Consider the following 26,831-nt stretch of genomic DNA (forward strand, 5'->3'; position numbering starts at 1 on the left):
ATATGTGGGAAATTGTTTTCATTCGACAAATATTTATTGTCTACCAAATGTGTCCTGGACATTATATGCGGGCATTGTTTGTGGTGAGCAAAACAGATGTGATCTTTGGAGAGAAAACACACAAATAAGTATTTAATTATAAACAGTGATAGGTTCTACAAAGGAAGATAAAACGGGGCAACATAATCTTAATCGGGCCTGGGGATCAGTGAAAGCTTTTTTGAGGGAATGCCATTTAATTTTAGGTGTGAAATAGTTTAAGTAGGAATTAGTTTGTTGGAAAATTCTTGAACATCTCCACTGTTCTTTATGCGTTTTGATTTTTAGGTTGCAATTGATTCCTTCATTGGTCTCTGGTAGATACCTTTTGGAATCTTTGCCAAGAACATTCCTGACCTTCTTTGAGAGCCACAGGCTACAAGGATGGGCCTCTGGCAGTCCTGTATATATTACAAAACAAAGAACCCTGACAGGCTCAAAGCAACTTTATGAAGAATAGGCAACCTGACATAAATTTGACCAGGCAGGTTCTTTCCCCCGAAAACTGGGATTCATAGATAGCTGATTAAATTCTGCTGGTTCTTGAAGTGAGGCAAGGCAAGTGAGGACAGTCATGTTCCACTGTGTTCCCAGAGAAGCAATGAAAGCAGGTCTGCAGAGTAAGATGGAAGAACATGTGACCAGAGAGAAAGAGATAATGAGGGACTAGCTACTTGGTTTCTGTTAGTCTTGTAGACCCCTCTTCCAGTCTTTCAGGAGATTTTTTTGCTCTCTGTGTCCTTGGGTTCTTTAAGATTGTTTTCTTCCATAAATTATTAATTAATTCATTAATTTTGGTGTGAAATTTCAGTGGTTTCTGTTTCTTGCAGATGAAAGAGGCTTGTCTCAGAGTGGCTTCTTATCAGATGAGCTCTTCCATGCAGCAAACATGGATTGAGTTAGCTTCAGTCTCACAGAGACTCGTGGATCCCACAGGTACATAGATAATGAACAAATATCGTGGCATATATGGAAATAAAATAGCATTCGGTAATAAAATTAATCTAGGTACTACCCTCTGAAGGGTCTTATATTCCCGCTGGGTCAAGGGTATTCAGCAGCTCTTTCTAAGAGCCAAACCTTTTGGAGCTAGGTTTTGTGACAAGAGACAAGCATGTATATTTCTTGGTCCTATAATGGAGATTATGTGAGCAAAGGAAGGAAGGAAGGAGGGACCAGTTCTGCTTTGTCAGAGTATGGAAGGCACTGAAGAGATACCCTATGCCTGAACCAGCAGTAGGAGTGTCCTAGGCAAGAGAGCAGTGGGGCAGAGGGAAATAGGAGGGACACGGTCTTAGAAAATTTTGTGCACATACTGGGTACTTGGTAGATGCTTGTTAAAAATGAATAACTGGGAAACAGGTAGGCAAGCAGTTTGTAAGATGACAGTCACAGTCACAGTTTATACTAAATTTTCCTTTTGGTTTTAGGGTTTCCTTTTCCACATATAAAAGATCATCAAGACGCCAAGAGAGAGTCCCACTTAATCTTGGTCTGTTAAACTCAAAGGCTGTAAGTCTTTCATGAATGTGGCAATTTTATGTTCGCTGAAGTGAAGATTTAAGGGCAATAGGAGTCCAGTGAAAGCTAGGTGTGCTGTATGGTCTCATCCATTCTATGGACTTTTGACAGAAATATTTATTGAAGGCTTTGAAAGTCCACAAAGTTGAAACTCAGTTGAAAGCTGAGTTTCAACCAGCACTCTCATTTGGGAGTGCGTTAGTCGTAAATGACTTGACTTTTGCAATCACTGTTTTTATCAACAGCATCTTTAAGAGGATGCTAAGCAAAATGTGATCTTTGCTCTTTAGAGGCCAAAAGAAGTGTCATAAATGTTAACAAATCCACCAATCAAGCACAAATATAATGGTGGATACAAATAAAATAGCAACATTTGGTAATAATACTAATCTAGGTAATACCCTCTGAAGGTCTCATATTCCCACCAAGTTGAGGGTACACAGCCTCTTTTTCTAAGGGCCAGGAAGTCTTCCTGCAAGTAGCAGGGACCTAGAATTTCGCCCACAGGGTCTCAGCTGTGGGTCACCTCTTCAGAAGATATGGTGCAAGTTTCCTCCGCTGTGACATTTGTCACCAACAATCGCACTCCGCTCACGATTAGCTGGAACTCAGAATGAGCTCAAGATAAAAAACATGGAGTGTTAGTCTTTTATTTAGTGGCTCAAACTTCTTTGGTTACATCAGTTTTCGGCCATAGCACCCTTCCAAAAACAAAACATGTCCACTCTAGAAAAACAGAGGTTTTCCTAGCCGAGTAATAGGGAGTGCACTTGCGTCTGAGGCGGGGGGGGCACCTATGAGGGAGGAGGGGCGCGGAACTTGACTGAGACATTACCCTCCCTCCCTTCCTGGTGCGGGGGTGGAGAGGGACATTTCCCATAAGTTCGTTTCTGCCAAGGGGAGAGCTGTTCTCCGGGTGGAACTTGAAGGCTGGGTCGGGTGTGGGGGGATTGTGAAAAGACAGTTCTCGGGGATTGGCAGTTAGTGGAGAAAAGGTCTCGGGCATCGCCCAGAACCCGCAGCAGCCAGTTCCAGAACCTCCCCGCAGATGAAGACCCCCGCAGCCCCGGGAAAAGCGAGACCCACTTCCGGGTTTGGAAGCACTCCCTCCTAGCCCCTCCCAGTACCCGGTTACGGGGTCTCCGGGCGCATGCGCAGCGCTCGTCCACCGCTCTGGGACTGGCCCGACTTACCCTAAACAACTATTCTGCTCCTCCCCCTCCCGCTTGGGGCGTACCATTCGCGTTTGGGGGGAGGTAACGCGCCCCAGAGTACTCAGAAGCCTGCTCCTCTTCCTCAGACGGGGGAAGGTAAGTTTGCCTCAGATTTCAAAAGTTCCAAGAATACGAGAGCCTCAGAGGCCTGTCGCTGAGTGATAACCCAACGCTCTCGGCTCTGCCCACAGTCCAGTACTCTTCCTTTGAGGCGCTGAACAAAGTGGCACGCCCGGATCCCAGCTGATCAGCTGCGGGCTTTGGCGGCGGCTCCCCCGGGCGAGACCATTGTGACTCCTTAGAAGGGGTGTCTGAGGAGGGAGGGGGCGGAGCGGCCATTGTCCGGTCAGCGCAGCCTACGGGGGAGGGGAGAGTGACAGAGCGAGCGGGGCCCGGGGCTTCACAGCGGCCGCTGCTACGCCAGAGCCGGCGGGGGCCTCAGGTCCGTCCCAGCGCCGCCGCTCGGGACATCGCTCTGGCTGCGAGCGGCGGTGGGAGCTGCCGTGGGCGCCGGGTCTTCCTTCCTCCCTGCGATCCTCGGTTCACCCGTACGCCCCTCCTCCTCAGCTCCCCTCCCTCTCCTCTCCGCGCCTCCCCCGACCCCCCCGTTTCTGCAGGCTGAGTGGTGCGGCCCGCCTCCAGCTGACCGGCCTGGAATCCCGGCTCGGAGCCCCGGACTCGCGCCCGCCCGCGCTCCCGCTCCCTCCCCCTCCCCCCGCCCCGAGCCCCCCGACGCCGCCGTCGTCGCCGCCGCCGCCTCCTTCGAGCGGGGCCCAGGCCCAGCCGCCGCCACCGCAGCCGCCGCGGAGCTCCGCCGCCGCCGAGCACCATGGGAGACGCCGGGAGCGAGCGCAGCAAAGCGCCCAGCCTGCCGCCTCGCTGTCCCTGCGGCTTCTGGGGGTAAGTGTCCGGCCGGGTGGGGGCGGGGGCGGGGGCCCGGGGCGCGGATGCGGGGGCCGCCCGGACAGGCCTCGGGGCCGCGGGAGGCCGGAACCCTGGGGGCTGGGCCCTAGCCGGGCCTACTGGGAGCGGGCAGGGGCCGCGTCTCGGGGAGGGGCGCTGGGTGGGGAGCTGGAGGTGGGCAGAAAAGGCCCTGCCCGGTTGCAGTGCCACCCTCTGGGACTCTCATGCCTGAGGTTTGGGCCAGCGGGGACCAACCTGGCTACGGGTGAGGGGGCAGGGCAGCAGGGAGGGATGAGGGGGCGGTGTTGGCACCTCCGGGTAGAGCTGGGGTGCCCCTTTCCCTTGGCCTATGGAGGCCAGCCCTCCCTCCCCGGTTTGGTATGAGTTGGTGCCCAGGCACCAGAAGGGTATTTCCTCTGACTTTTTCACCCCCCCCCCCCCCCCCCCCCCCGTCCCCCAGAGACTTGCATCATCACTTCCTAAATTATATCCCAGTGCCCTATTTGCTTTTAGGAAGCTGTTCACACGTCACCCATTTTTAAAAATCCAACCCGGAATTCAGACTGGGGTAAAGTTATAAGACTGTGGAGGTCTCACCTTTATTTAAAACACGTTTCAGAAGATCTGTAAAATGTTTTTGACTAAAAAAAAGATAAAACTCAAGTCAGCCTGGCTTGGGAACGTGAGAGCCAGTTTGCTCACTTGGTTCAAATTCCTTTCTCTCCCCCCTCCTTTTTTTAAATGATAAAAATATTCACATTGGCCAGCCTGCATTATTATTTGGCCATCCTGTGTTAGAGTGAAAAAATATGAGGTGGGAAATCAACTTTTCCACATATAGCTAGATTTTAAATTCTCCTTGTAATGCTTCGAATTTGGTGAATTACTACCCCTCTTACCTAACAGGTGCCTCCATCCTGTCTTATGATTCTAATTGTATTGTAAGGAAACTGGAGACTGAAGGGTTTTTGTGATTGAGCCCTTTTTTTCTTTTCTTCTTTTTTAAAATTTTCCTAGGACCTAGTATATTTCAAGGTGTATAGAGACAGTAAGGAAATGTTTATATTTCTGGTGAGAACGTCTTGGGAAGGTGTATTTAAGTATTTTATTTTTTCTACCTCCCAGATGTTAGGAATGGTTGAGGTACAGATTACGTCTGATTTTGGGGGAGTGCAGAGAAAGATTAGAAAGTGGATCTTAATGTAGTTTTCTGTGGAATTTGTCAGATTCAAAGTTTGCAACAAAGAGATTCTCATTTTCTCATCTTTGCCTTTTCTTAAAAAATTCCTGGTGGAAAGATGTTAGCCAAAGATAAGTTATGATATTACCAAAAGTTCTGAAGATGTGAAAATATTTTAGGTTTTATAGTCTTCCTAATAATTAGGTTGTCTGCTGAGGGTTTTCATAGGCTATCTAATTCCCAGAAATCTTAGGATGTAGAGCTATTATCTCTTTATAGATGTGGAAGTTGAGGCTTAAGAGGGTGTATAACTTGCCCCTTGCTTACAGGGAGTTTAGGGTGGAGCTGGGGAGCTCTTGAGAGCGCTTACTACCATCACGTTTATGACATCAATCTGCTGCCTTGGAAAAATCTGGTGTCACAAGCCTCTGATTGTAACTCCTAAGACATTGGCTCAAAGAAAGTAGCTGCCAATGGCAACTAATGCCCAGGATGTATCAGAGGCTTGTTTCCTGGCAACATGTTTATGTCCTTGGGACCATTATCATGAGTGGAACCCTTATTGAAAGACTCAAAGCAAGATGTAGAAACTAAGGAAATGGAATATCCTTTTACTTTTAGCCAGCAGAGTTCTGAATAATGCCTAGAAAGTTTGATAGTTGCAGGGAGGATTGGTTAAACTGATAACCATATCTGACCTATAAGCAATCAGGCCTTTTTTCTTTCAGTTTGGCCCTTTTTACGAACTGCAGTTTGACTAACAGCAGTTGTGAGCACAAAACTATTTTTATGTTGAAAAGGGTTCTTTTTTAATGTGTAATGAATGCTTTAAACTTTTCTGAAGGAGTTTGTATGTAGCTGTGTAGTTTGCATTAGATACCAAAGTGTAATGATACTGGTGCCTAGTTTCATCACAACTGGCTTTGAACAAACATGTGTCCCTTATTGTATGGGTCGCATTCATACTATGTTCATTAAACTTGATTACATTCAACAGATAATTGAGTGTCTCTGATATAATGGTGGACAAGGGGGCACTGGCTCCATCCTCTGGGGGCAGAGGGCATACTGAAGTAAAGGGATAGAATAAAGTACATTAGGATTGGTATAGGGTGCGCTGGGAGGGGTACTTACCCTTCTTGAGGTGGAGATAATGGAAGGTAGCCTGAAGGGTGGGTAGCCTGAAGGGAGTGACACCGCTGAGGCCTGTAGGGAAGGGTAAGAGCATGGAGATAGAGGAGTTTAGGCCTGGATGTGAGGGAGCGCCCTCCACATTTGAGGAACCAAAAGTTCATTGGGGTTGATTGATAGACTGTGAGGGGGGATCCACTAGATATGGTGAGAATAATTGGTGATATAGGACTCTTTAGATAATGCCTAGGTCTTTGGACTTTTATCTTGAGTTCATTAAGGAACTGTGGAAGAACCTTGAGTGACGTGATTTTCTTTAATGTGAAAGATTGGATGATGTTGAGAGTGACCTGGGTGTGTGGGTATGATTGTGTGTATGAATGTGATATATTTTTGTTTGTGGGATGTTGCCAGAGGTATAGAAGTCTTGTCAGGAGGAGTAACCCAGAGTAGGGATGATTGTGTGTGGTAGCCAGGGAGAATGAAGAGAAGTAGGTAGCTGTGAAAGCCATTCAGGAGGTATCTTTTGCCTTTTCCTTTGATGAAAATGAAGGTGAGTGTGTTACCTGCAAAGTTTAGTCAGCATTGCATTCTGTGGAAGCCATAGGTTTATGAAGTCAGCTAGTCACGGCCCACACCCAGTCCTTTGCAGAGGCGCCTCTCAGAATGTTCTGGTGCCAGTAGACTACAGGCAGTTCCTTAGGATTGCTCTTTTCTGTAGTGAATTAGGCAGCTGGACTTAACTGTTCAGTTGGGGCACCAGTCAGTAGGGCTTGGTTAGATAGGAGAGCTGTGAGGTCTTGTGGGAATGCAATTAGAACGTGGAATGACAGGCGAGTGTGTTGAGTGCTTGAAGTAAAGTTTCTACTTTTCCTCCTATTGGTTTATATTGCGTAATTGTGTGCAGGTAATTTAGTTCTTTTTTAAAAAAATATTTTATTTATTTATTTGACAGAGATCATAAGTAGTAGGCAGAGAGAGAGAGGGGGGAAAGCAGGCTCCCTGCTGAGCAGAGAAACCCGATGCGGGGCTCTATCCCAGGACCCTGAGACCATGACCTGAGCTGAAGGCAGAGGCTTAAGCCACTGAGCCACCCAGGCGCCCCAGTAATTAAGTTAGTATTTTATAGAGACCATCTCTCCACTGGGAGAGATTTCCAAGCTGTCTTGGAAATTGTTGAAGATTTACCTCTTTATAAAAGTTGGAAGATGTTTGCATGGTGTATACAGTGCTTTTAGAGTTAGTGATAAAATTTTTTTTTCCTGAGATACGTACTTAAAACTTTTAGTGAAATGTAAGTATATTCTTGGCTCATTTTTAGGCATTTTGTAGTCATGTGAAAAACATGTTAGTTTGTATTTAGTCAACTCAAGTGAAATACATACTTTTTTTAGTTGGAATGTACTCATACACAAAAGCACTGTGAAACTATACAGATATAAGTGTTATTAGTGGAAGCTACATTTTAAATTGTTTAGACATTTAGAATGTACTGACACATGTAAATTCATAGGTATTTTCAAAAGTTGTTGAAAGAGCAGACAATATTCTAAAAAAGAGGAAGAAGACTAAGACACTAATAAGTATATTGCAGGGTAATAAAAAAGGATAACAAGGACAGGAAGGATGGACTTTTTTCCCCCTAATTTTTACATATTAAGTATAAAAATCCAGTTGATATTTTGCTTTTACAATTGGAGATAGTCTATTGTAATGTAATATGGAAAATTTGGGGAGTACTGTGTCTTTCATAAATAATTTTGAAGTACAGTATACATAAATGTTCAGTCTCATATTTAGGGAATAATGGAATATTTAAATATGGAGTTTATTTGGTAAACCACTCATTGTGGTTTTTCCCGCATTTATTGTTTTTGATAAAAAATAAGCTCTTGGGGCGCCTGGGTGGCTCAGTGGGTTAAGCCGCTGCCTTCGGCTCAGGTCATGATCCCAGGGTCCTGGGATTGAGCCCCACATCGGGCTCTCTGCTCAGCAGGGAGCCTGCTTCCCCCCTCTCTCTCTCTGCCTGCCTCTCTGCCTGCTTGTGATTTCTCTCTCTGTCAAATAAATAAATAAATAAAATCTTTAAAAAAAAATAAGCTCTTAATCATGTCATAAAATAAATATTAGATGGATACATTTTCTTTAGGGAAATATCAGTTTTTTTGTGATCTATTCTGTTGAAGTGTTTTATTCACCAGATCTGCTAGATAATGTATTTGAAATAAAATGGGGTTATGAAGAGATCAGGAGTCATCTCACAAGCTGTATTCCATTCCTGAAGAGGTAACTAGGAGAAAGTTGAAAATACAAGATGATTTGTTTTACTCCATTTTACTTTTGGGAATCACAAGGTATTAACTAGTTAGCTTGGGGCGCCTGGGTGGATCAGTGGGTTAAGGCCTCTGCTTTAGGCTTGGGTCATGATCTCGGGGTCCTGGAATCGAGCCCCGCATCAGGCTTTCTGCTCAATGGGGAGCCTGCTTCCTACTCTCTCTCTCTCTGCCTGCCTCTTTGCCTGCTTGTGATTTCTGTCAAATAAATAAATAAAATTCAAAAAACAACAACAATTATTTAACTAGTTAGCTTATATAGAATATCTGTCCCCCCCCCCCTTCATTTTTCTTCCTCTGAGCCCATGCCTTGGGAGTTGATGTAGAATTCTGTTTCTGTCACCCTGTGAGTCATCTGGCTAGTGTGTTTGGCTCAGAACAGTGTGTGGCCCTGGATTCTTCAGTCTCAGGCTCCCAGTTAGAACATGTTGCCACACTTCAGCCAGCTTAACCTGGGCTTTCAAGTTCAGGTGAACACAGCATGAATTACTAGTTAATCAGTAGAATGTTTATTTCAGTGATGTCACTAATTATCCCTTCATTATAAAGTCCCCTTAAACATTCTCTTAAAAATAAAACAGCTCATTTGTGCAGTTTTACTTTGCATCCTTGAGTATTGAACACACCTGAGGATGTGACATGATGTAATGAAGTATTCAGGGTTGGTAGGTTTATCTGCTTGCCCTGTTTCCCTGATTACATTTGGGTATTCAGAAAACATAAAATTTGTCCCTTTGATGTGATGGAACACAGAGAGAGAATTTTTTTTTTTTTAATTTTAAAGAAAACATGGCCTCTGTTTAGACTGTTTTGAGGCAACAGCTTTTTAGAGTTAGATCCTGTTAACTCATAGGACATAGAGATCTTTTAGTATTATCCTTTCCTCCCATGTACTGTCGTCCTGCCTAAAAAAGAGAACTCAGTACTTTTAAGTCATACTGAAAAGTTTGGCTAAAAATCTCTTTTTAATCCTTAATGTTATCAAAGTTAACAATAGTTCTTATAGACTAATCTTTTTCTAGGTGGGGAAATCAGAGGATTAAGAATTGTTTTTTTAAAAAAAGATATATTTAATTTAGGAAGAGAGAGAGAGCGTGCTAGAGCACGCACATGAGCAAGAGCTGGAGCAGGAGCATGAGTGGGAGGGGTAGAGGGAGAGGGAGAAAATTTCAAGCCGACTGTGCCCAGAGTGGAGTCTGATATAGGGCTGGGTCTCCTGACTCTGACATCCCAGACTGGAGCCGAAACCAAGAGTAGGACACTTTCTTAATTGACTGCAACACCTAGGTGCCCCAGGCTAAGAATCTTTTGAAATGAATAAAGTCCTTAAAAAAAGAACCCAGCATGTTAAATATTATTTACTGATAACAGAGTACTAAGACTGTGAGAACTAATAATTTGGATTTTTATTACATCATAAAGAGGTTATGTATTTGTAAACTGATACAGAATTCCAGAATTCAGGGCACCTGGGTGGCTCAGTGGGTTAAAGCCTCTGCCTTTGGCTCAGGTCATGATCCCAGGGTCCTGGGATTGAGCCCCACATTGGGTTCTCTGCTCCGCAGGGAGCCTGCTTTGCCTTCTCTCTCTGCCTGTCTCTCTGCCTACTTGTGATCTCTGTCAAATAAATAAATAAAATCTTAAAAAAAAAATTTCAGAATCCTATAATCATTATAAAGATTGAGCTTAAAAATTTTTTTTCTTTTTGAAGAAATCTCAACAAAGCCATGTAGGAAGTGACTGGTCACAACCCAACACTTGTATAATTTTAATAAGCCACTTGAAAAATCGTCCAGACTCAGGCTTGTTGGGTGTGTGGAACTTGTATTAGAGGAGTTTGTAAAAGAGTGACTTCATTCCATTTGGATGGATGATACTGTTGTTACTCAGTTCTGCTAGGGGCTTTGAGAAACAGGCTGATGCTGCTCTGGACTAGGGCCCTATATCACCAGATTAGGTTGCCGAATGAGGTATTTTGGACATAGAAAAGAAATTTACTGTATGTGTTAAATGTAGAAGAGAGTTTAAGCAACCTTGTTTTAAAAACCAGAATCAAAGAACATATTCTAGAATTGTTCTGAGCATTATGGTAGCCTCTGGCTACATAAAGAAACTTATAATTCATAGTAATTAAATTTAAGTAAAATAAAAAATTCAGTTCTTCAGTTATACTAGCTATATTTTAAGTATTCACTAGATCAGTAGATACTCTATTGGGGAACACCGATGTAGAAGACTTCATCCTTCCAGAAAGTTCTTTTGGACAGTGCTGTTCTAGAACATTGACCTGATAGACAACCAGGATTTATAAGCCTTTTTTTTTTTTCTCTCTTCAGTTTTTTTGAGATGTAATTGACATGCAAGCCTGTTTTTTTGTGCGTTCTTCAGACCCCCCATTTTCTTGTCTTTTGAAAATGAGGGACTTGCTAATTTAGCTCTAAGTTTCTTTCCAGTTCTAACATTTTATTTCCATTGGGGGAAGAAATGCTATTGTTAATTCAGATTACTGGTAAGTGTTCCTTTAATCAGATTTGGGAATTAAAATGTTAGTACAAGGGACGCCTGGGGTGGCTGAGTTGGTTGAGCGGCTGCCTTTGGCTTGGGTCGTGGTCCCAGCCTCCTGGGATCAAGTCCTGCATCCGGCTCCTTGCTCTGCCTCTAGGCTGCCACTCTGTCTGCCTGTGCTTGCGCTCTGTGTCTCTCTGTCTAACAAATAAATAAAATCTTAAAAAAAAAAATGTTAGTACAAGTTAGTCCATAATTTGAACTTTTTTTTTCTTGTTAGCTTTTAAGTCAATCATTTTTGCTCTTTTCTTAGTGCTCTTAAACTGGCAACCTCAGAGGCTTATACAAGGAGGTATTGGACTAATTTTCTCTATAGTGAGAGAATTTTTGAAGGTTTTCACCTTTGGACTATGACTTTTGTGAAGGAATAATATTTGTTTATTAAATATTAAAATTAAACAAATATTAAAAATTTTGTTTATTAAAATATTTGTTTAATATTTACAAATGTAAATCTGATATCCTAGCTTTTGATATGTGATTGGGGATAAGTGCATTGGATTTTTTGGTAAATTGAAGTTCCCAGGTACAGAAGAAGGTGGAATGTCTTGAAATACCAGTGGGCAGAAGCACTGTGATACTCCAGGCTGAGGGAATGGTACAAGTTGTATGAAAATGCCATGTCATCCTTGAGGCCAGGGAACATAGCTGCAAACAGGACATCTGGAGTTGTGGCTGCAGCTGTTGACTAGAGGAAGGAAGACTACAGTAGGAAGAAGGTGCAGTACTAGCTAATTGCATCTGTTCATTCAGCTGTACCAGATGTCCTGTATCGTAGGCAGGTGTGATTAGAGCAGAAGAATGTCCTGGCAGCTTGCTATCACTCTGGCTGTGGGTGGTTGGTGGGAGGGAAGGGAGCAGACCACACTACAGCATTTGGTGTTTCTGATTTGCAGACAGGCTCTATTTAGCCTCAGTGCTGTCTCATCAGTGACCTGGCAAATACTGAGGGTGGTGATGTACTTGGGACCTTTTGGGGAGTGCCTTTTCTCATTTCTTCTGCTAAAGTGGAATGGTGTGGAGTAACAGCTGTTGATGTCTTATCTGTTTCTTGGACTTTTATGCACTGGTGAGTTGAAGTGCATTTATATAAATTAATCAGACTCTCAGCTACACTTCTGGAAGGAGAAGTATTCTGACCATTCAAAAGTATCACAGATAGGCTTCCCACAGTCAGTTTCTTGTCCCAGGCATTTTATTTTCTCTTGTATCCTTATGTTGGTAGAATTTCTGAACACAGTGTGAGGTTCTGTAATTATGGTAGCTAGCTGGAAGTGTGGGGGCAGGAATTTGGAGAACATAGATTGGGTGGAGGGCTTTTCTGAGCATGTCTGTGCTTGCTTTTTTTATTTTTTTTTAAAATATTTTTATTTATTTATTTGAGAGAGATCACAAGTAGACAGAGAGGCAGGCAGAGAGAGAGAAGGAAGCAGTCTCCCCGCTGAGCATAGAGCCTGATGCGGGACTCTATCCCAGGACCCATGCCAAAGGCAACAGCTCAACCCACTGGGCCACCCAGGCACCTGCATGTCTGTGCTTTCAAAGTCTGCCTATTTCAGGTCACTGTTTTTCAATTTTCAACCCTTTCTAGGGTGCCATATGTGAATAGATGTGGTGGCAAGTTACTGCTGGGAAGAATTTTTTTTAATGTAATGAATGGGATACAAAATAGATTAAATAATAAAATTATTTTGAAACTGTCGAGAAGTATATTAACCAGCAAAATAAAATAAAAAATAAACTGGAGGTGGGAGAAGGTATGATATATTTCAGTGTGAGTTGTTCAAGATTTGTGATTTCTAGGTTTTTGCGCTTGGGGAGGCATGGATGGTATTATTCGTTTTCTTCTTCAGTTGCCACTGAAATCCAGAAAACCAGGTTTTTCAAGTCTGTGTGTGTTTGCATGAAACTTTGCATGTGTACATAAAATCTTCACAGTATATGACTTCAGATGGTTTTATGAAGTTTGTCTTTCTCTTAATATAACACAGAGCTGTGCTATTCACCTTTAAAAATAAAGGAGTGTTCTTGATGTTGAGCTATAGAAATGTTCACTTAGGGGAATTTTGTTTCATTTGTTGCTTGGGGGCTCTCTCCCTGTCATCCATGTCACACTCCCACTCCTCCCACTGCCAGTGAGAGGTCCTCAAACCATGCATTTTATTTGTAAGGCTAATCTTTTTTCTTCAGTGCATATTGGGTACAATCTAATCAAGGAACAGTTGCTGTGACTTAAATGATAAAAGATAAATTTTTTTTTTAAAGATTTTATTTATTTATTTGACAGAGATTACAAGTAGGCAAGAGAGGCAGGCAGAGAGAGAGAGGAGGAAGCAGGCTTTCCGCAGAGCAGAGAGCCCAATATGGGGCTCGATCACAGGACCCCGTGATCATGACCTGAGCTGAAAGCAGAGGCTTTAACCCACTGAGCCACCCAGGTGCCCCGATAAAAGATAAATCTTGAGTAAAAGTATGGAGATTGTATGGTGTATACTTGGGTGTCTCTACAGGTTTATAATCTCAGTATCAGTGTGGATTAGTTTAGAAAATGATAGCCACAGTAAAACCTGTTCTGTGGAAGTGTATGTCCCTAAACACTCCATTTTGTTACCGTTGGTTTTTTTTTTTTTTTTTTAATAAAGATTTTATTTATTTATCAGAGAGAGAGAGGGAGAGTAAGCGAGCACAGGCAGACAGAATGGCAGGCAGAGGCAGAGGGAGAAGCAGGCTCCCTGCTGAGCAAGGAGCCCAATGTGGGACTCGATCCCAGGACACTGGGATCATGACCTGAGCTGAAGGCAGCTGCTTAACCAACTGAGCCACCCAGGCGTCGCGTTACCGTTGGTTTTAAACTGTCTAGTGACTAGGTAGGCATTGTGATTTCTTAGTTGAAAGCACCCTGGGTTTACCTGAATAGTTTTCACTACTTATATTTGGTTGGAGTTAGGGACTAGGAAGAATGGGCTGTGTTGCTTTTGTGTTTAAATGTGGGGTGCAGTAAAAGTCACCGGACAGGTCTATATCAACTAGATCTGAGGTTGAGTTGGAAGAGGAAGGGCACAGAAGGTGGTCAAGGAGAAGACTGGGTTGTGCGAGGGATGAAGATAGGGAAATGTGGATTGAAGTGGAGCCGTGGTAATTAGGAATGAAGATGCTTTGTGGTCACTACTTTCTAATCAAAATATGAGAGGTAGCTACATTTGTAAGGGCTAGAGAAACTAATGTGAACAGGTGGTGGGTGGGATTAAAGAAAACATGCTGTCTCCCCTTGAAGTGCAGGGTGTGAGTCCCCTGGGGTCTTGCAGGGAAGTGCTAAAGATCATAGAATAGGAGCTGTGGTGCACATTCCAAGCTAAAGTTTAGTAGAAATGCAGCAGCTTTCAGCAAATTGGTGTTCCATCTGTTACAACCCTATGGGTTCTTTCTTTTTCTAAGCTCAAAGATACCTTTTTAGCAAGGTAAAGGATGGTGCTTCATGGTGTCTCTTTGTAGCAGGCTGTGGATGGAGACTTATCTACCTTCTTTTATTGGTATTGCCACAACCAACTCCATTCTGTGAGATGGATTTTTCTTTCTCCTTTTCAATCTCTGCGTCTAGTGGGGGAGTTCAGTAAAGTTTCACCCATTTTTACTTGCTGTTCACTAGCTTTACTTGCTGTTCTTGGAAAAACAACTCTCATAAGCCTTTCTCTCTCTCTTTTTTTTTTTTTTTTAAGAATTTTATTTATTTGACAGAGATCACAAGTAGGCAGAGAAGCAGGCAGAGAGAGAGGAGGAAGCAGGCTCCTGCTGAGCAGAGAGCCTGATGTGGGGCTCTATCTCAGGACCCTGGGATCATGACCTGAGCTGAAGGCAGAGGCTTTAACCCACTGAGCCACCCAGGCGCCCCAAGCCTTTCTCTTTTGAACGATTGTGCAACTAGTACAGGGGAGGTTACATTAAATGTTAAAGAATTTAATAGTAGTGCTGCCTGGGGAATAAGCCCTTTCTCATTTGCTGAGGGGTTAATGAAAAGTCCCCTTTCATCCAATCCAGGCTCTTCCCAAGGGCATGCTGACCTCTTAGCCACAGAAAACCAGCTGAGTTCAGTGTCTATGCATGGGCTTTGGAATTGGAATCCTGAGTTTAAAAATTTACTTTGAAACTTTGTGCTTGACTTTGGGTAGTTTACCTCTCTGCATCTTTATCTTTAAAATAATAATAAAATAGAATATTTTAGAATTGCTTTGAGGTTTAGTGGGCTCTAATGCCTGTCAAGCCTTTGGTTCAGTGCCTGACCATGGTAGTTAAATTTATTAAAGGCCAACTTCCCAGCCTTGAATGAGGAACATTGGTGGTAGATTAATAGATGCAGAACTGTCAGCTGGGCAGTTTGCACTAATGGTAGTCTCCAGGTCAGTGCCACCTAGTTAGTTGACGAGGTTTCTGACCAGCCTTTGTCCAGTTTGGCTTTTTTCAAAGACAGGATCTTGTTCAGTAAGCATTTATTGAGAATTCTCTTGTGGTCATAAGCTCTGCTAGGCACGATATACCCTGCTCTGGCTTCTGCCCTAGGAAAGCTTACAGTCTAGAAGGGGAGGCAGACGAATAAACTGACCAAACACCATGAGGAAAGTGCTTTGGGGGGATCATCACAAAACATGTCGGCACAGACAAGACATCTTACTGAGAGACTGGGGGTGGAGGATGGCCAGGAGGGCTTCTCTGAGGAGACGATGCTCTTGAGCTTGCACAGAGGCAGAGAGGAGTGAGAAGGCATGGTGAATTTGAAGAATTGCAGATACAGCTCAGTGTATTAGCAGCAGTGTAGGGGCAAGATGAAGCTGAGGGGAGGAGCAGGGGTCAGTTATGAGCAACTTGATTGCCATGCTGTTGGGTTTAGATTTATCCAGTTAGATCATTTAAACCACTTCTCAGGAATAATGCATAAAATAAAACACCAGAGATTATGAAGGAAACCACTTACATCTAAAAATACTTCTGCCTGTAGACTGTGGGGTTTGTGGACTCAAGGTGAAGAAACTGAGTGAATGCTGTAGTAGGAAAGCTAAGAATGAATATAGGTTAAAATCTGGGTATTCTAGTCCATTCAGGCTGTTATAACAAAATACCACAGACTGGGTGGCTTATGAACAGCAAAAATTTATTTCTTATAGTTTTGGAGGCTGGAAATCCTAGATAAAGGCACTGGCGGAATCCATGAGTCTGGTGAGAGTCTGCTTCCTCAGTGATGATGCTATGTTCTCACTGTAACTTCATGTGGTGGAAGGGATATGGGATTTCTCCAGCCTCTTTTATAAGGGCACTAATCCCATTGATGAGTGCAGTGCCCTCATGGTCTAATCACTTCCCAAAGGTCTCAACTCCAGACACTATAATCACATTGGGCATTAGGATTCAACATGTGAATTTTGGGGGGACACAGTCATTTCAGTCCTTTGATAGCACTGAGTCATTGAGGTCTGAAGAGAGGGCTTGATTATAAGAGCAGAGACAGATTGGGTGGGGGATGGGAAGGTGGGAAGGAGAAGAGAGGCAGCAAGATTTCTGACATGTGCAACTCGGTGAAAGATGGTGTCAGTCATATATGATGGTTATAGAAGTTCTACTTAGAAGCTGGCTAGGGATTTGAAAGGTGGTTTGTGAATGCATTTATTCCTAAATTGAAAGTGAAATAGTAGATACAATGATTAATGCCATTTGTCAGTGATGTGCGGAGTTTTATTTGCTATACAAAAGTTTATACTTTGGAATTTCTTAAGTTGAAGTGATTCTGTCTGGAAGATGAGTGACTTGTGGGGAAGAGAAGATTTATTTTATTTTATTTTTATTTTTATTTTTTAAAGATCTTACTTACTTATTTTGACAGACAGAGATTACAAGTAGGCCCAGAGGCAGACAGAGAGGGGGGGGAGCAGGCTCCCTGCTGAGCAGAGAGCCCGATGTCGGGCTCAATCCCAGGACCCTGGGATCATGACCTGAGCTGAAGGCAGAGGCTTTAACCCACTGAGCCACCCAGGTGCCCCGAGAAGATTAGTTTTAGACAGAACATTTTTTTTGGTGAATCAGATGGCATGTCAGTGTACTTTTATTATACCCTTTTTAAATGAAAACTTTTTAATTCAAGTATAATATGTATAGTGAAAATGCATACATCTAAAGTATATAGTGAAATGAATTTTCACAAAGTGAATGTACCTACAGGTAACCAGCACCTATATAAAGAAATAGCATTCTTATCCCCCAAGAGGCTCCACTTGTATCTTCTCCAGTCACTGGCTCCTTCTGCTCAAGGGTAATTGCTATCCTGATTTCTAATGCCACACATTACCTTAAATTTTCTTCTTTTTCCTCTTCTTTTTAAAAAATAATATTCCCAAGTAGTGGGAGCAGCAGGCATAGGGAGAGGGAGAAGCAGGGAGCCAGATGAGGGGCTTGATCCCAGGACTCTGGGATCATGGCCTGAGCTGAAGGTGTCCCAGATTTTTTTCTTGTGAAATCTTTTTCTGCTTTTTTATTGGATCAGTTTAGTTTATTGCACTCAAGTGTACACTTCGATGAGTTAAAAATACTTTTTAGAGCAATTTTAGATTCAAAGCAAAAGTGAACAGGAGGTCCAGAGAGTTACCCTAAATCCTGTTACCCCCTCTATTGCCCCCCTTACTGTCAGCATCCCCCATGAGAATGGTACTTCTAATTGTCCATGAACCCTCATTGACACCCAGGATGTCCATAGTTTACATTAGAGTTCACTCCTGTGCATTTTGTGAGTTTTGACAAATGTACGATGACATATTTATCATGATAGTATCATACAGAATGGTTTCACTGTCCTAAAAATTCTCTGTGCTGTGCCTATTCATATCCCCACCCCCGAGCAATCACTGATATTTTTACTGTCTCCATAGTAGCCTTTTCCAGAATGTCATATGGTTGGAGTCCTACAGTATGTAGCCTTTTCAGATTGGCTTCTTATATATTGACTTAGTAATATACATTGCAGTTTACTCCATGACTTCATGGCTTGATAGTTCACTTCTTTATAGCACCAAATGATATTCCATTATTTGACCATGCCACAGTTTATTTATTCATTCACCTACTGAAGGATATCTTGATTGCTTCCAAAATTTGGCATTTATGAATAAAGGTGCTCTTAACTTCGTATTCAGGTATTTGTGTGGACGTGGTTTTCAGCTTGGTAAATACCAAGGAATGTGATTGCTGGATTATGAGAGTGTGTTTAGTTTTGTAAGAAACTGCCAAACTGTTCTCCAAAGTGATTGTACCATTTTGCGTTCCCATCAGCAACAGTGAATGAGTGTTCTGTTCTTCCAAATGCTTAGCAGCATTTGGTGACGTCAGTGTTTTGAATTTTGGCCATTCTAATATATATGCAGTGGTATTTCATTTTAATTTGCAGGTCCTTAGTGATACATGATGTTGAGCATCTTTTCAGATTATTATCTGCCATCTGTACATCTTTGGTGAGGTGTCTGTTCAGGTCTTTTGGCTGTTTTTTAATTGGGTTTGTATTCTTACTGTGTTTTAAGAGTTCTTTGTGTATATTGGATAACAGTCTTATCATCAGATATGCCTTTTGGAGAAGCGTTCTCCTAATCCTTGACTTGTATTCCCATTCTGTTATTTTTATGAATTTTTATGTACAACTTGATGGTTCTTTTCACATGTATGTAAGTATATAACCACCACCTACTCAGATTGACCAATAGTACATTTCCAGCATCCCATCAGGAGTCTCCTTATTTACTATCCTAGGCGATACCCCCAACCTATTCTGACCTTTATCACCATAGATTAGTTTGCCTGCTTTTTAATTTTATGTAATGGGAATTACAGAGTAGTTCTCTTTTATATGTGACTTTTCCCCCTCAGCATTATGGCTATGAGATTCATCTACATGGATGAATGTAGATTTCATCTATATAGAGTGAGATTCTCTACATAGAGAGGTAATGATTTTTCACTGGTCTGTGGTATGCCATCATATGATAGCATAATTTATCCATTCTACTTTTTGGACCTTTTTGGTTTGGGGATATTATGAATAATGTGGCTATGAACATTTTGCTAGTGTCTTTTGGTGGACATAAGCACTCATTTCTCTTTGGGTATATACCCAGTGGTAGGACTGTTGAGTTATAAAGAGTGTGTGTGTGTGTTTGTGTGTGTGTGTGTGTGTAGTATATATGTTTAGATTCAGTTTTGCCAGTGTCTAGGGTGGTTTTATCCGTTTACACTTCTACCCAGTATATGAGTTGTGGTTATTCCACATCTTTGTCAGTACTTGATACTGACTGTCTTTCATTTTAGTTGTGTGCATTGTGGTTTTAATTTGCATTTCCTTGATGACTAATGAAGTTGAGCAACTTTCTTTGTTGGCGGTTTTTTTTAAGATTTTATTTATTTGACAGAGATTACAAGTAGGCAGAGAGGCAGTCAGAGAGAGGAGGAAGCAGGCTCTCAGCTGAGCAGAGAGCCCGATGTGGGGCTGGGATTATGACCTGAGCTGAAAGCAGAGGCTTTAACCCACTGAGCCACCCAGGCGCCCCTGTTGTGAGGTTTTTATTCAAACCTTTTGCTTTTTTTCCTGTTGTCTTTTTTTTTTTTTTTAAGATTTATTTATTTATTTATTGACAGAGAGAGATCACAAGTAGGCAGAGAGGCAGGCAGAGAGAGAGGAGGAAGCAGGCTCCCTGCTGAGCAGAGAGCCCGATGTGGGGCTCGATCCCAGAATCCTGGGATCATGACCTGAGCCGAAGGCAGCGGCTTTAACCCACTGAGCCACCCAGGCGCCCCATTTTTTTTTTTTTTTAAAGATTATTTATTTATTTATTTGACAGACAGAGGTCAAAAGTAGGCAGAGAGGCAGGCAGAGAGAGAAGGGGAAGCAGGCTCCCCGCTGAGCGGAGAGCCCGATGCAGGGGCTCGATCCCAGGACCCTGAGGTCATGACCTGAGCCGAAAGCAGAGGCTTTAACCCACTGAGCCACCCAGGCGCCCCTGTCTTTTTTTTTTTTTTTAATTCATTTGTAGGAGTTCTTTATATATTCTGGATACAAGTCCTTTTGCAGATAGCATATGAATTTTCCTGTCTATTAGTTTGCAGTGTATTTTAATTACAAAAGGAATACGTTCGTTCATATGGTGGAAAATCCAAACAACGTGGTGAAAGTGCTGTCTCCCTTCTACACCATACCCAGAGTTCATCTAGTGAGAATCATGACTAAGTTTCTTGAGTACACTTCCAGAAGTTTCCTGTGCATATACTGCTTTTATTGTTTTTTCTAACACAAGTATAGCACACTACACCGCATTTTTTTTTTTTAAAGATTTTTTTTTATTTATTTGACAGACAGAGATCACAAGTAGGCAGAGGAGGCAGAGATAGAGAGGAGGAAGCAGGCTCCCTGCCGAGCAGAGAGCCCGATGCGGGACTCGATCCCAGGACCCTGAGATCATGACCTGAGCCGAAAGCAGCGGCTTAACCCACTGAGCCACCCAGGTTCCCACTACACCGCATTTTGTACCTTGTTTTTTTTTTTTTAACTTAACTGTATTTTAGAGTTCTTGTCAAGTTAACATATATATATTTCTACTTTCCATTTTATTTAAATTCAATTTAATTAACATACAGTGTATTATTAGTTTCAGAGGTAGAATTTAGTGATTCATCAATTTAGTGGATTCATCACTCAGTGCTCATTCCAAGTGCCATCCTTACTGTCCATCCCACACTCACCCCATCTCCCCCATCTCCCCTCCAGCATCCCTTAGTTTATTTCCTAACTTTCCTAAGAGTCTCTTATGGTTTGTTTCCCTCTCAGTTTTCATCTTATTTTCTTTCTCTTCCCTGTGTTCATTCATTTTGGTTCTTAAATTATATGTATGAGTGGAATCATATGATATTTGCTTTTCTCTGACTTACTTTGCTTAGCATAATACCCTCTAGTTCCATCTGTGTTGTTGCAAATGGCAAGATTTCATTCTTTTTGATGGCTGCGTAATATCCCATTAATATGCCACATCTTTTTTTAAAAAATTTTATTTATTTATTTGACAGACAAGAGATCACAAGTAGGCAAAGAGGCTGGCGGAGAGAGAGGAAGGGGAAAGCAGGCTCCCTGCTTTGCAGAGAGCCCACTGTGGGGCTCTATCACAGGACCCCAGGACCATGACCTGAGCCGAAGGCAGAGGCTTTAACTCACTGAGCCACCCAGGCGCCCCAATACACACATGTTTATCCATTCATCTGTTGCTGGACATCTGGGTTCTTTCCGTATTTTGGCTATTGTGGACATTGTTGCTGTAAACATTGGGGTGCGTGTACCCCTTTGAATGACGTGTCTGTGTCCTTTGGGTAAATACCTAGTAGTGCAATTGCTGGATTGTAGGGTAGCTTGATTTTTAACTTTTTCTTTCCAATTTTTAACCTTTTAAGGAACCTCCATACTGTCTTCCAAAGTGGCTGTACTCGATCTTCTTTTTTTTTAAATGGCAGCACAGTAGTCTAATAGGTACATATACTAAATTCAGTTTTACCAGGTTTTCTAGTCACTTCTTGATGGTTGTGGTGGTGGTTGTTATTACTGTGCTAAACAAATGGTGTCAGGCATGTTGAATTGTAGGGGTTCTGGATCATCTAACTGTAGAGTAACTTAGGTGTCTGAACTAGGTGAACTTAGTAACTTAGGTGAAACCATAGCTACACCATTTAAGGTGACATAGGTGCAGAGGTTATAGCTGAAGCTAGTGGAGCAGGTAGGATCACATGGAAAGTGCTGTTAGACCAGTGGTTCCCTCTGGTGTGGAGATGGAGTTGTCAGAATCACTCTGGTAACCTTTTCTAAAAAACACATTAGTGCTGCTTCCCCCAGCTCCAATTTAGTGTATCCAGGGTGTCATCTGGGCAATATATTCTTGCTTTTTTTTACTTTGTCCTTTGGCTAACTACCCATATGTGTAACTTTCATTTTGAGATCCAGTTGTATGAGTGAGAAGATAGCTGAAGATAGAACCCTGATAAACAAAGAATAAGAGGAGTTTGAGATGGAGGTGGATGGACAGAGATAAGAGAAATTAGGTAAGGGTAGGGTCACCAAAACCAAGACGGGGTAGGTTAGTGAGGAAGTCACAAGTAGGGTCATATTGCAAAGAATGGTTAAGTAAGATAATGATTAGGATTTCTCTGCTGCTTAAAAGTGCTTTAAGAATTTATTTATTTATTTACTTGTAAAAGATTTTCTTTATTTATTTGACAGAGAGGGAGGGAGAGAACACAAGAGGGAGCAGCAGAGGGAGAGGGAGAAGCAGGCTCCTTGCTGAGCAGGGAGCACAATGTGGTGGTTGATCTCGGGATCCTGGGATCATGACCTGAGCCAAAGGCAGACGCTTAACCGACTGAGCCACGCAGGTGCCCCAGGAGAATTTAAATAATGCTTTTTTAGACATGTACTTCTCAGCAATGTTCTAGCTCAGCATGGTACTAAAATACCTTTTGTGAAAAATCACCATAATTACATTTCATGAGTATGAGAAATTAACTTCTGTTAATGATCCAAGGATCCAGTAATCAGGAATTAAGAAACTTTTCTTGAATCTATTTATAATTTTGGTTTCTGTTGATTCTTTTCCAGTACTAATTATTTAAGATTTTGTATTAGACTTAAAACTACCAATTTAAGTTTGAAGAGCTATTTTGTTTTTAGAGTCTGTAGGTTCTGGTGCAGAGGATTCCACTTATCTGATTTGTTTTGGTATTTTACTTAATATAAATTTAATCACCTTGTGTAAGCTTTTGTATTTCTATGAGGATAAATCCCTTTATTTAGTCTGGATTTTTCATCCCTGTAAGTACTCAGATATCTTTTCCAAAGTTTTTCCAGTTGAGTGTGGTGTTTTTTTGAAGTATGTCTATGTCACTGCAAAGACACTAAATATTCTTTTTTTTTTTTTTTAAAGATTTTATTTATTTATTTGACAGAGAGAAATCACAAGTAGATGGAGAGGCAGGCAGAGAGAGAGAGAGAGGGAAGCAGGCTCCCTGCTGAGCAGAGAGCCCGATGCGGGACTCGATCCCAGGACCCTGAGATCATGACCTGAGCCGAAGGCAGCGGCTTAACCCACTGAGCCACCCAGGCGCCCAGACACTAAATATTCTTCCTTCTTTCCTCCTCTACTCTTTTTTTCAAGGGGATATAGTTTAGGATAGGGTAAAAGGGAACTGGTCAAATGGGAGGTAGTTGGATCATTTGAATTTATAGATGAGCTCTTATTAAAGTACAGTTATGTACACCATTGTGTTAATGGTAAATATGTTAATGTTAAATCTGTGTTAATGATAAATACATACAATACACATTTTAAACTTAAGATATATCAGTACAGTTTAATAGTCTTAAGTATACTGGCAGCTTGCTATTGATTCATTTTAGAATATCCCAGACCAGAAGGGTGAGGTTGATGCTGTTTTGACTTCTTGATGCTTTACAGCGTGGAGACGGATAGGAAGGCCAGGGGCTGCAATGTGCACAGTGGCTGAATCTGTGAACAAGGACAGCTTGCTGTTTTTTAATCCAGAAAGATTAGAAGGTTGGTGCCTGGGTTCCTAGCTCAGAATTAGGTGCATTTTTTTTTTCAGTGGTACTGCTGTTTGTTTAGCTGAAACCTTGGGATTGAAAATTTTTGGATATGGCCTTAACTACAACATTGTTAAATGAAGAAAGTAAGTTTCAATTACTTTGTTCTTCAGTTTTTTTTGTTTTGTTTTTTAAAAAATTGTGACACAGTTCAAACACCATAAAACTCATTCTTTTAAAATTTACAGTTTGGTGATTTTTAGTATACTCAGAAAATTGTGCAACTCTCACTACCATCTAAATCTGCAAAATTTTCACCTCAAAAAGAAATCTTGCACCCATTAGCAGTCACTTCACATTTCTCTTGCTCTCTGGCAACCACAGATTTACTTTGTTTTTGTTGATTTGCCAATTCTGAACATTTCACATAAATAGAATCATCAAATATATGGCTTTTCTTTCACTTAGCGTAATGTTTTCAAGGTTCATCCATGGTGTTACATAGATTAGTATTTCATTTCTTTTTATGGCTGAATAATATTCCATTGTATGGTTATATCATATTTTGTTTATCTGTTCATCAGTTGATGTACATTTGGGTTGTTTCCACTTTTTGGCTATTATGAATAACACTGAACTTATGTGTACAAATTTTTGTTTGCATACATGTTTTCAGTTCTCTTGGGTAGGAGGGGGATTGCTGGGTCATATGTTTAACTTTTTGAGTAACTATCAGAGCAGCTGCACCATTTTACATTTCCACCAGGAATGTTTGAGGGTTCCAGTTTCTTGGCATCCTTGCCCAGTGTTTGTTATGATTCATCTTTTTGATTATAGCCATCTTAGTGGGTATCGCATGGTGGTTTTGATTTGCATTTGCTGATATTAATGATGTTGAGTACTTTTTCATGTGCCTATTGGTCATTTGGCATATTCTTCAGAAGAATTACTGTTCAGATCATTTGTCAATTTTAAAGTTAGATTATATGTCCTCTTATGGTTGAGATGTAAAAGTTTTTTTGTATGTATTCTGGATATTTAGTCCCTTCGTAGATGATTTGCAAATACTTTTTCCCATTCTGTAGGCTTTTTTCATGTTTTTTGGAATAGTGTCCTTTGAAGTACAAAAGTTTTTAATTTTTGTGAAGTCCACTTTGTTTTGGTTGCTTATGCTTTTTGGTGTCATAACTAAAAAATTGTTGTCTAATCCAAGATCATGAAGAGTTATGCCTGTTTCTTTCCTTAATGGCCTTATAGTTTTAGCTTTTAACTTATCTTTAAATCGTTGATTCATTTTGAGTTAATTTTGCATATGGTGTGAGATGGGTTTCCAACTCATTCTTTTGTCTGTGGATATTTAGTTGTCCCCCCACCATTTGTTGAAAAAACTATTCTTTCCCCCAATGAATTATCTAGGTGTCCTTGTTGAAAAATCAGTTAAGTGTAAATATGTTTATTTCTGGACTCCCAAAATTTTATTCTGTTGATCTATAATGCCTGTCTTTTTTTTTTTTTTTAAAGATTTTATTTATTTATTTGACAGAGAGAGATCACAAGTAGGCAGAGAGGCAGGCAGAGAGAGAGAGGAGGAAGCAGGCTCCCTGCTGAGCAGAGAGCCCGATGTGGGACTCGATCCCAGGACCCTGAGATCATGACCTGAGCCGAAGGCAGCCACCCAGGCGCCCTATAATGCCTGTCTTTATGCTGTGCATATGAGGACTCATTTTGTAATAAGTATTGAAATTAGAAAGTGTGAGTCCTCCAGTTTAGTTCTTCTTCATCAAGATTGTTTTGGCTATTTTGTGTCCTTTACATTTCAATATGACTTTTAGGGTCAGCTTGTCAGTTTCTGCAAAGAAGCGCACTAGGAGTTTGATACAGGATTGCATTGCATCTGTAGGTTAATTGTGGAGTGTTACCCTGTTTAACATTTAGTCTTTCCATCCTTAAACATTGGCATATCTTCCTATTTATCTATGCCTTCAGTTTTTTTCAACAGTGTGTGACAGTATTCTTGTACAAGTCTGGTACTTGTGTTGTTTACAACTATTTTGTTTTGATGCTATTTTAAGTGTAATTCTTTTGTTATTATTTTTTTAGGATTTGTTTATGAGAGAGCACGCTCCCCTGAGTGAGCATGCACATGCATATGTAAGTGGGTGTGGGGAGGTGGGCAGAAAGGGAAGAGGGACAAGCAGACACATTCCATGACCTGAGATCTCAACCTGAGCCGATACCAAGTCAGATGCTCAACTGACTGAGCCACACAGGTCCGACAAATGTAATTATTTTCTTAATTTTATTTTTGGATTGGTCATTGATACTGTACAGAAATACGGTTGATTTTTTTTGTATATCGATCTTATATCCTGATCTTACATCCTGAACTTACTAGCTCCAGTAGTTTTTTTTTTTTTTTAAATTTTATTTATTTATTTGACAGAGAGAGATCACAAGTAGGCAGAGAGGCAGACAGAGAGAGAGGAGGAAGCAGACTCCCCGCTGAGCAGAGAGCCTGATGGGAGGCTCAGTCCCAGGATCCTGGGATCAGGATCTGAGCTGAAGGCTTTAGCCCACTGAGCCACCCAGTCGTGCACAGCTCCAGTAGTTTTTTAGTGAATTCCTTAGAATTTTTCTACATACAAGATCATGTCATTTGTAAGTAGGGATAGTTTTACTTCTTTTCTACTTTAGATGCCTTTTGTTTATTTAGTTTTTTTTTTCTTGCTTAATTGTGATTGCTTTAATTGGAGGCTGGAACCTCCCAAGTGAATAGAAATGGTAAAAGCAGGGGCACCTGGTTGGCTCAGTGGGTTAAGCCTCTGCCTTCGGCTCAGGTCATGATCCCAGGGTCCTGGGATCGAACCGCATTGGCCTCTCTGCTCAGCAGGGAGCCCCCCCCCCCCTCTCTGTCTACTTGTGATCTCTGTCTGTCAAATAAATAAATAAAGATCTTAAAACCAAAAAAGGTCAGGGGCGCCTGGGTGGCTCAGTGGGTTAAGCCGCTGCCTTCGGCTCAGGTCATGATCTCGGGGTCCTGGGATCGAGTCCCGCATCGGGCTCTCTGCTCAGCAGGGAGCCTGCTTCCCTCTCTCTCTCTGCCTGCCTCTCTGTCTACCTGTGATCTCTCTCTGTCAAGTAAATAAATAAAATCTTTAAAAAAAAAAAATGGTCAAATCAGACATCCTGGTCTTGTTCCAGATCTTAGGGGAAAGCGTTCCCATTTTCCTTATTAAGTGATGATGTTAATTATAGTAATGATGTTAGTTTTTGTAGACATATTTTTAAAAAATAGGATAGTCTTTTTTTTCTTTTTAAAGACTTTATTTGAGGGCGCCTGGGTGGCT

General features: G+C 41.7%; 1 protein-coding gene and 1 long non-coding RNA gene across 6 annotated transcripts in view; one reads left to right on the forward strand and one right to left on the reverse strand.

The window, feature by feature from the left end:
* The first annotated feature begins 2,400 nt into the window (after nucleotides 1–2,400).
* ZFAND3 (zinc finger AN1-type containing 3) overlaps nucleotides 2,401–26,831 on the forward strand; it is a 335,420-nt gene continuing 310,989 nt past the window's right edge. The window contains exons 1-2 of one of the 5 annotated variants that reach the window (XM_082732291.1): nucleotides 2,401–2,870; nucleotides 3,392–3,674. In XM_082732291.1, the coding sequence (XP_082588417.1) occupies nucleotides 3,604–3,674 (71 nt within the window). In that variant the 5' untranslated portion in view covers nucleotides 2,401–2,870; nucleotides 3,392–3,603. Of the gene's footprint in view, nucleotides 2,871–3,002; nucleotides 3,675–23,550; nucleotides 23,631–26,831 lie in introns of those variants that run through there. The other 4 variants (XR_014312227.1, XM_082732290.1, XR_014312228.1 and 1 more) reach the window with 4 other exon arrangements.
* On the reverse strand, nucleotides 17,309–26,028 carry LOC309865681. The gene is made up of 3 exons (XR_014312236.1): nucleotides 23,057–26,028; nucleotides 20,420–22,838; nucleotides 17,309–20,212 (listed from the first exon to the last, which is right to left on the reverse strand). It is a non-coding gene; the product is annotated as an uncharacterized lncRNA (long non-coding RNA).

The sequence above is a fragment of the Mustela nivalis genome, assembly GCF_964662115.1.
Source record: "Mustela nivalis genome assembly, chromosome: 5".
Classification (NCBI taxonomy): Eukaryota; Metazoa; Chordata; class Mammalia; order Carnivora; family Mustelidae; genus Mustela; species Mustela nivalis.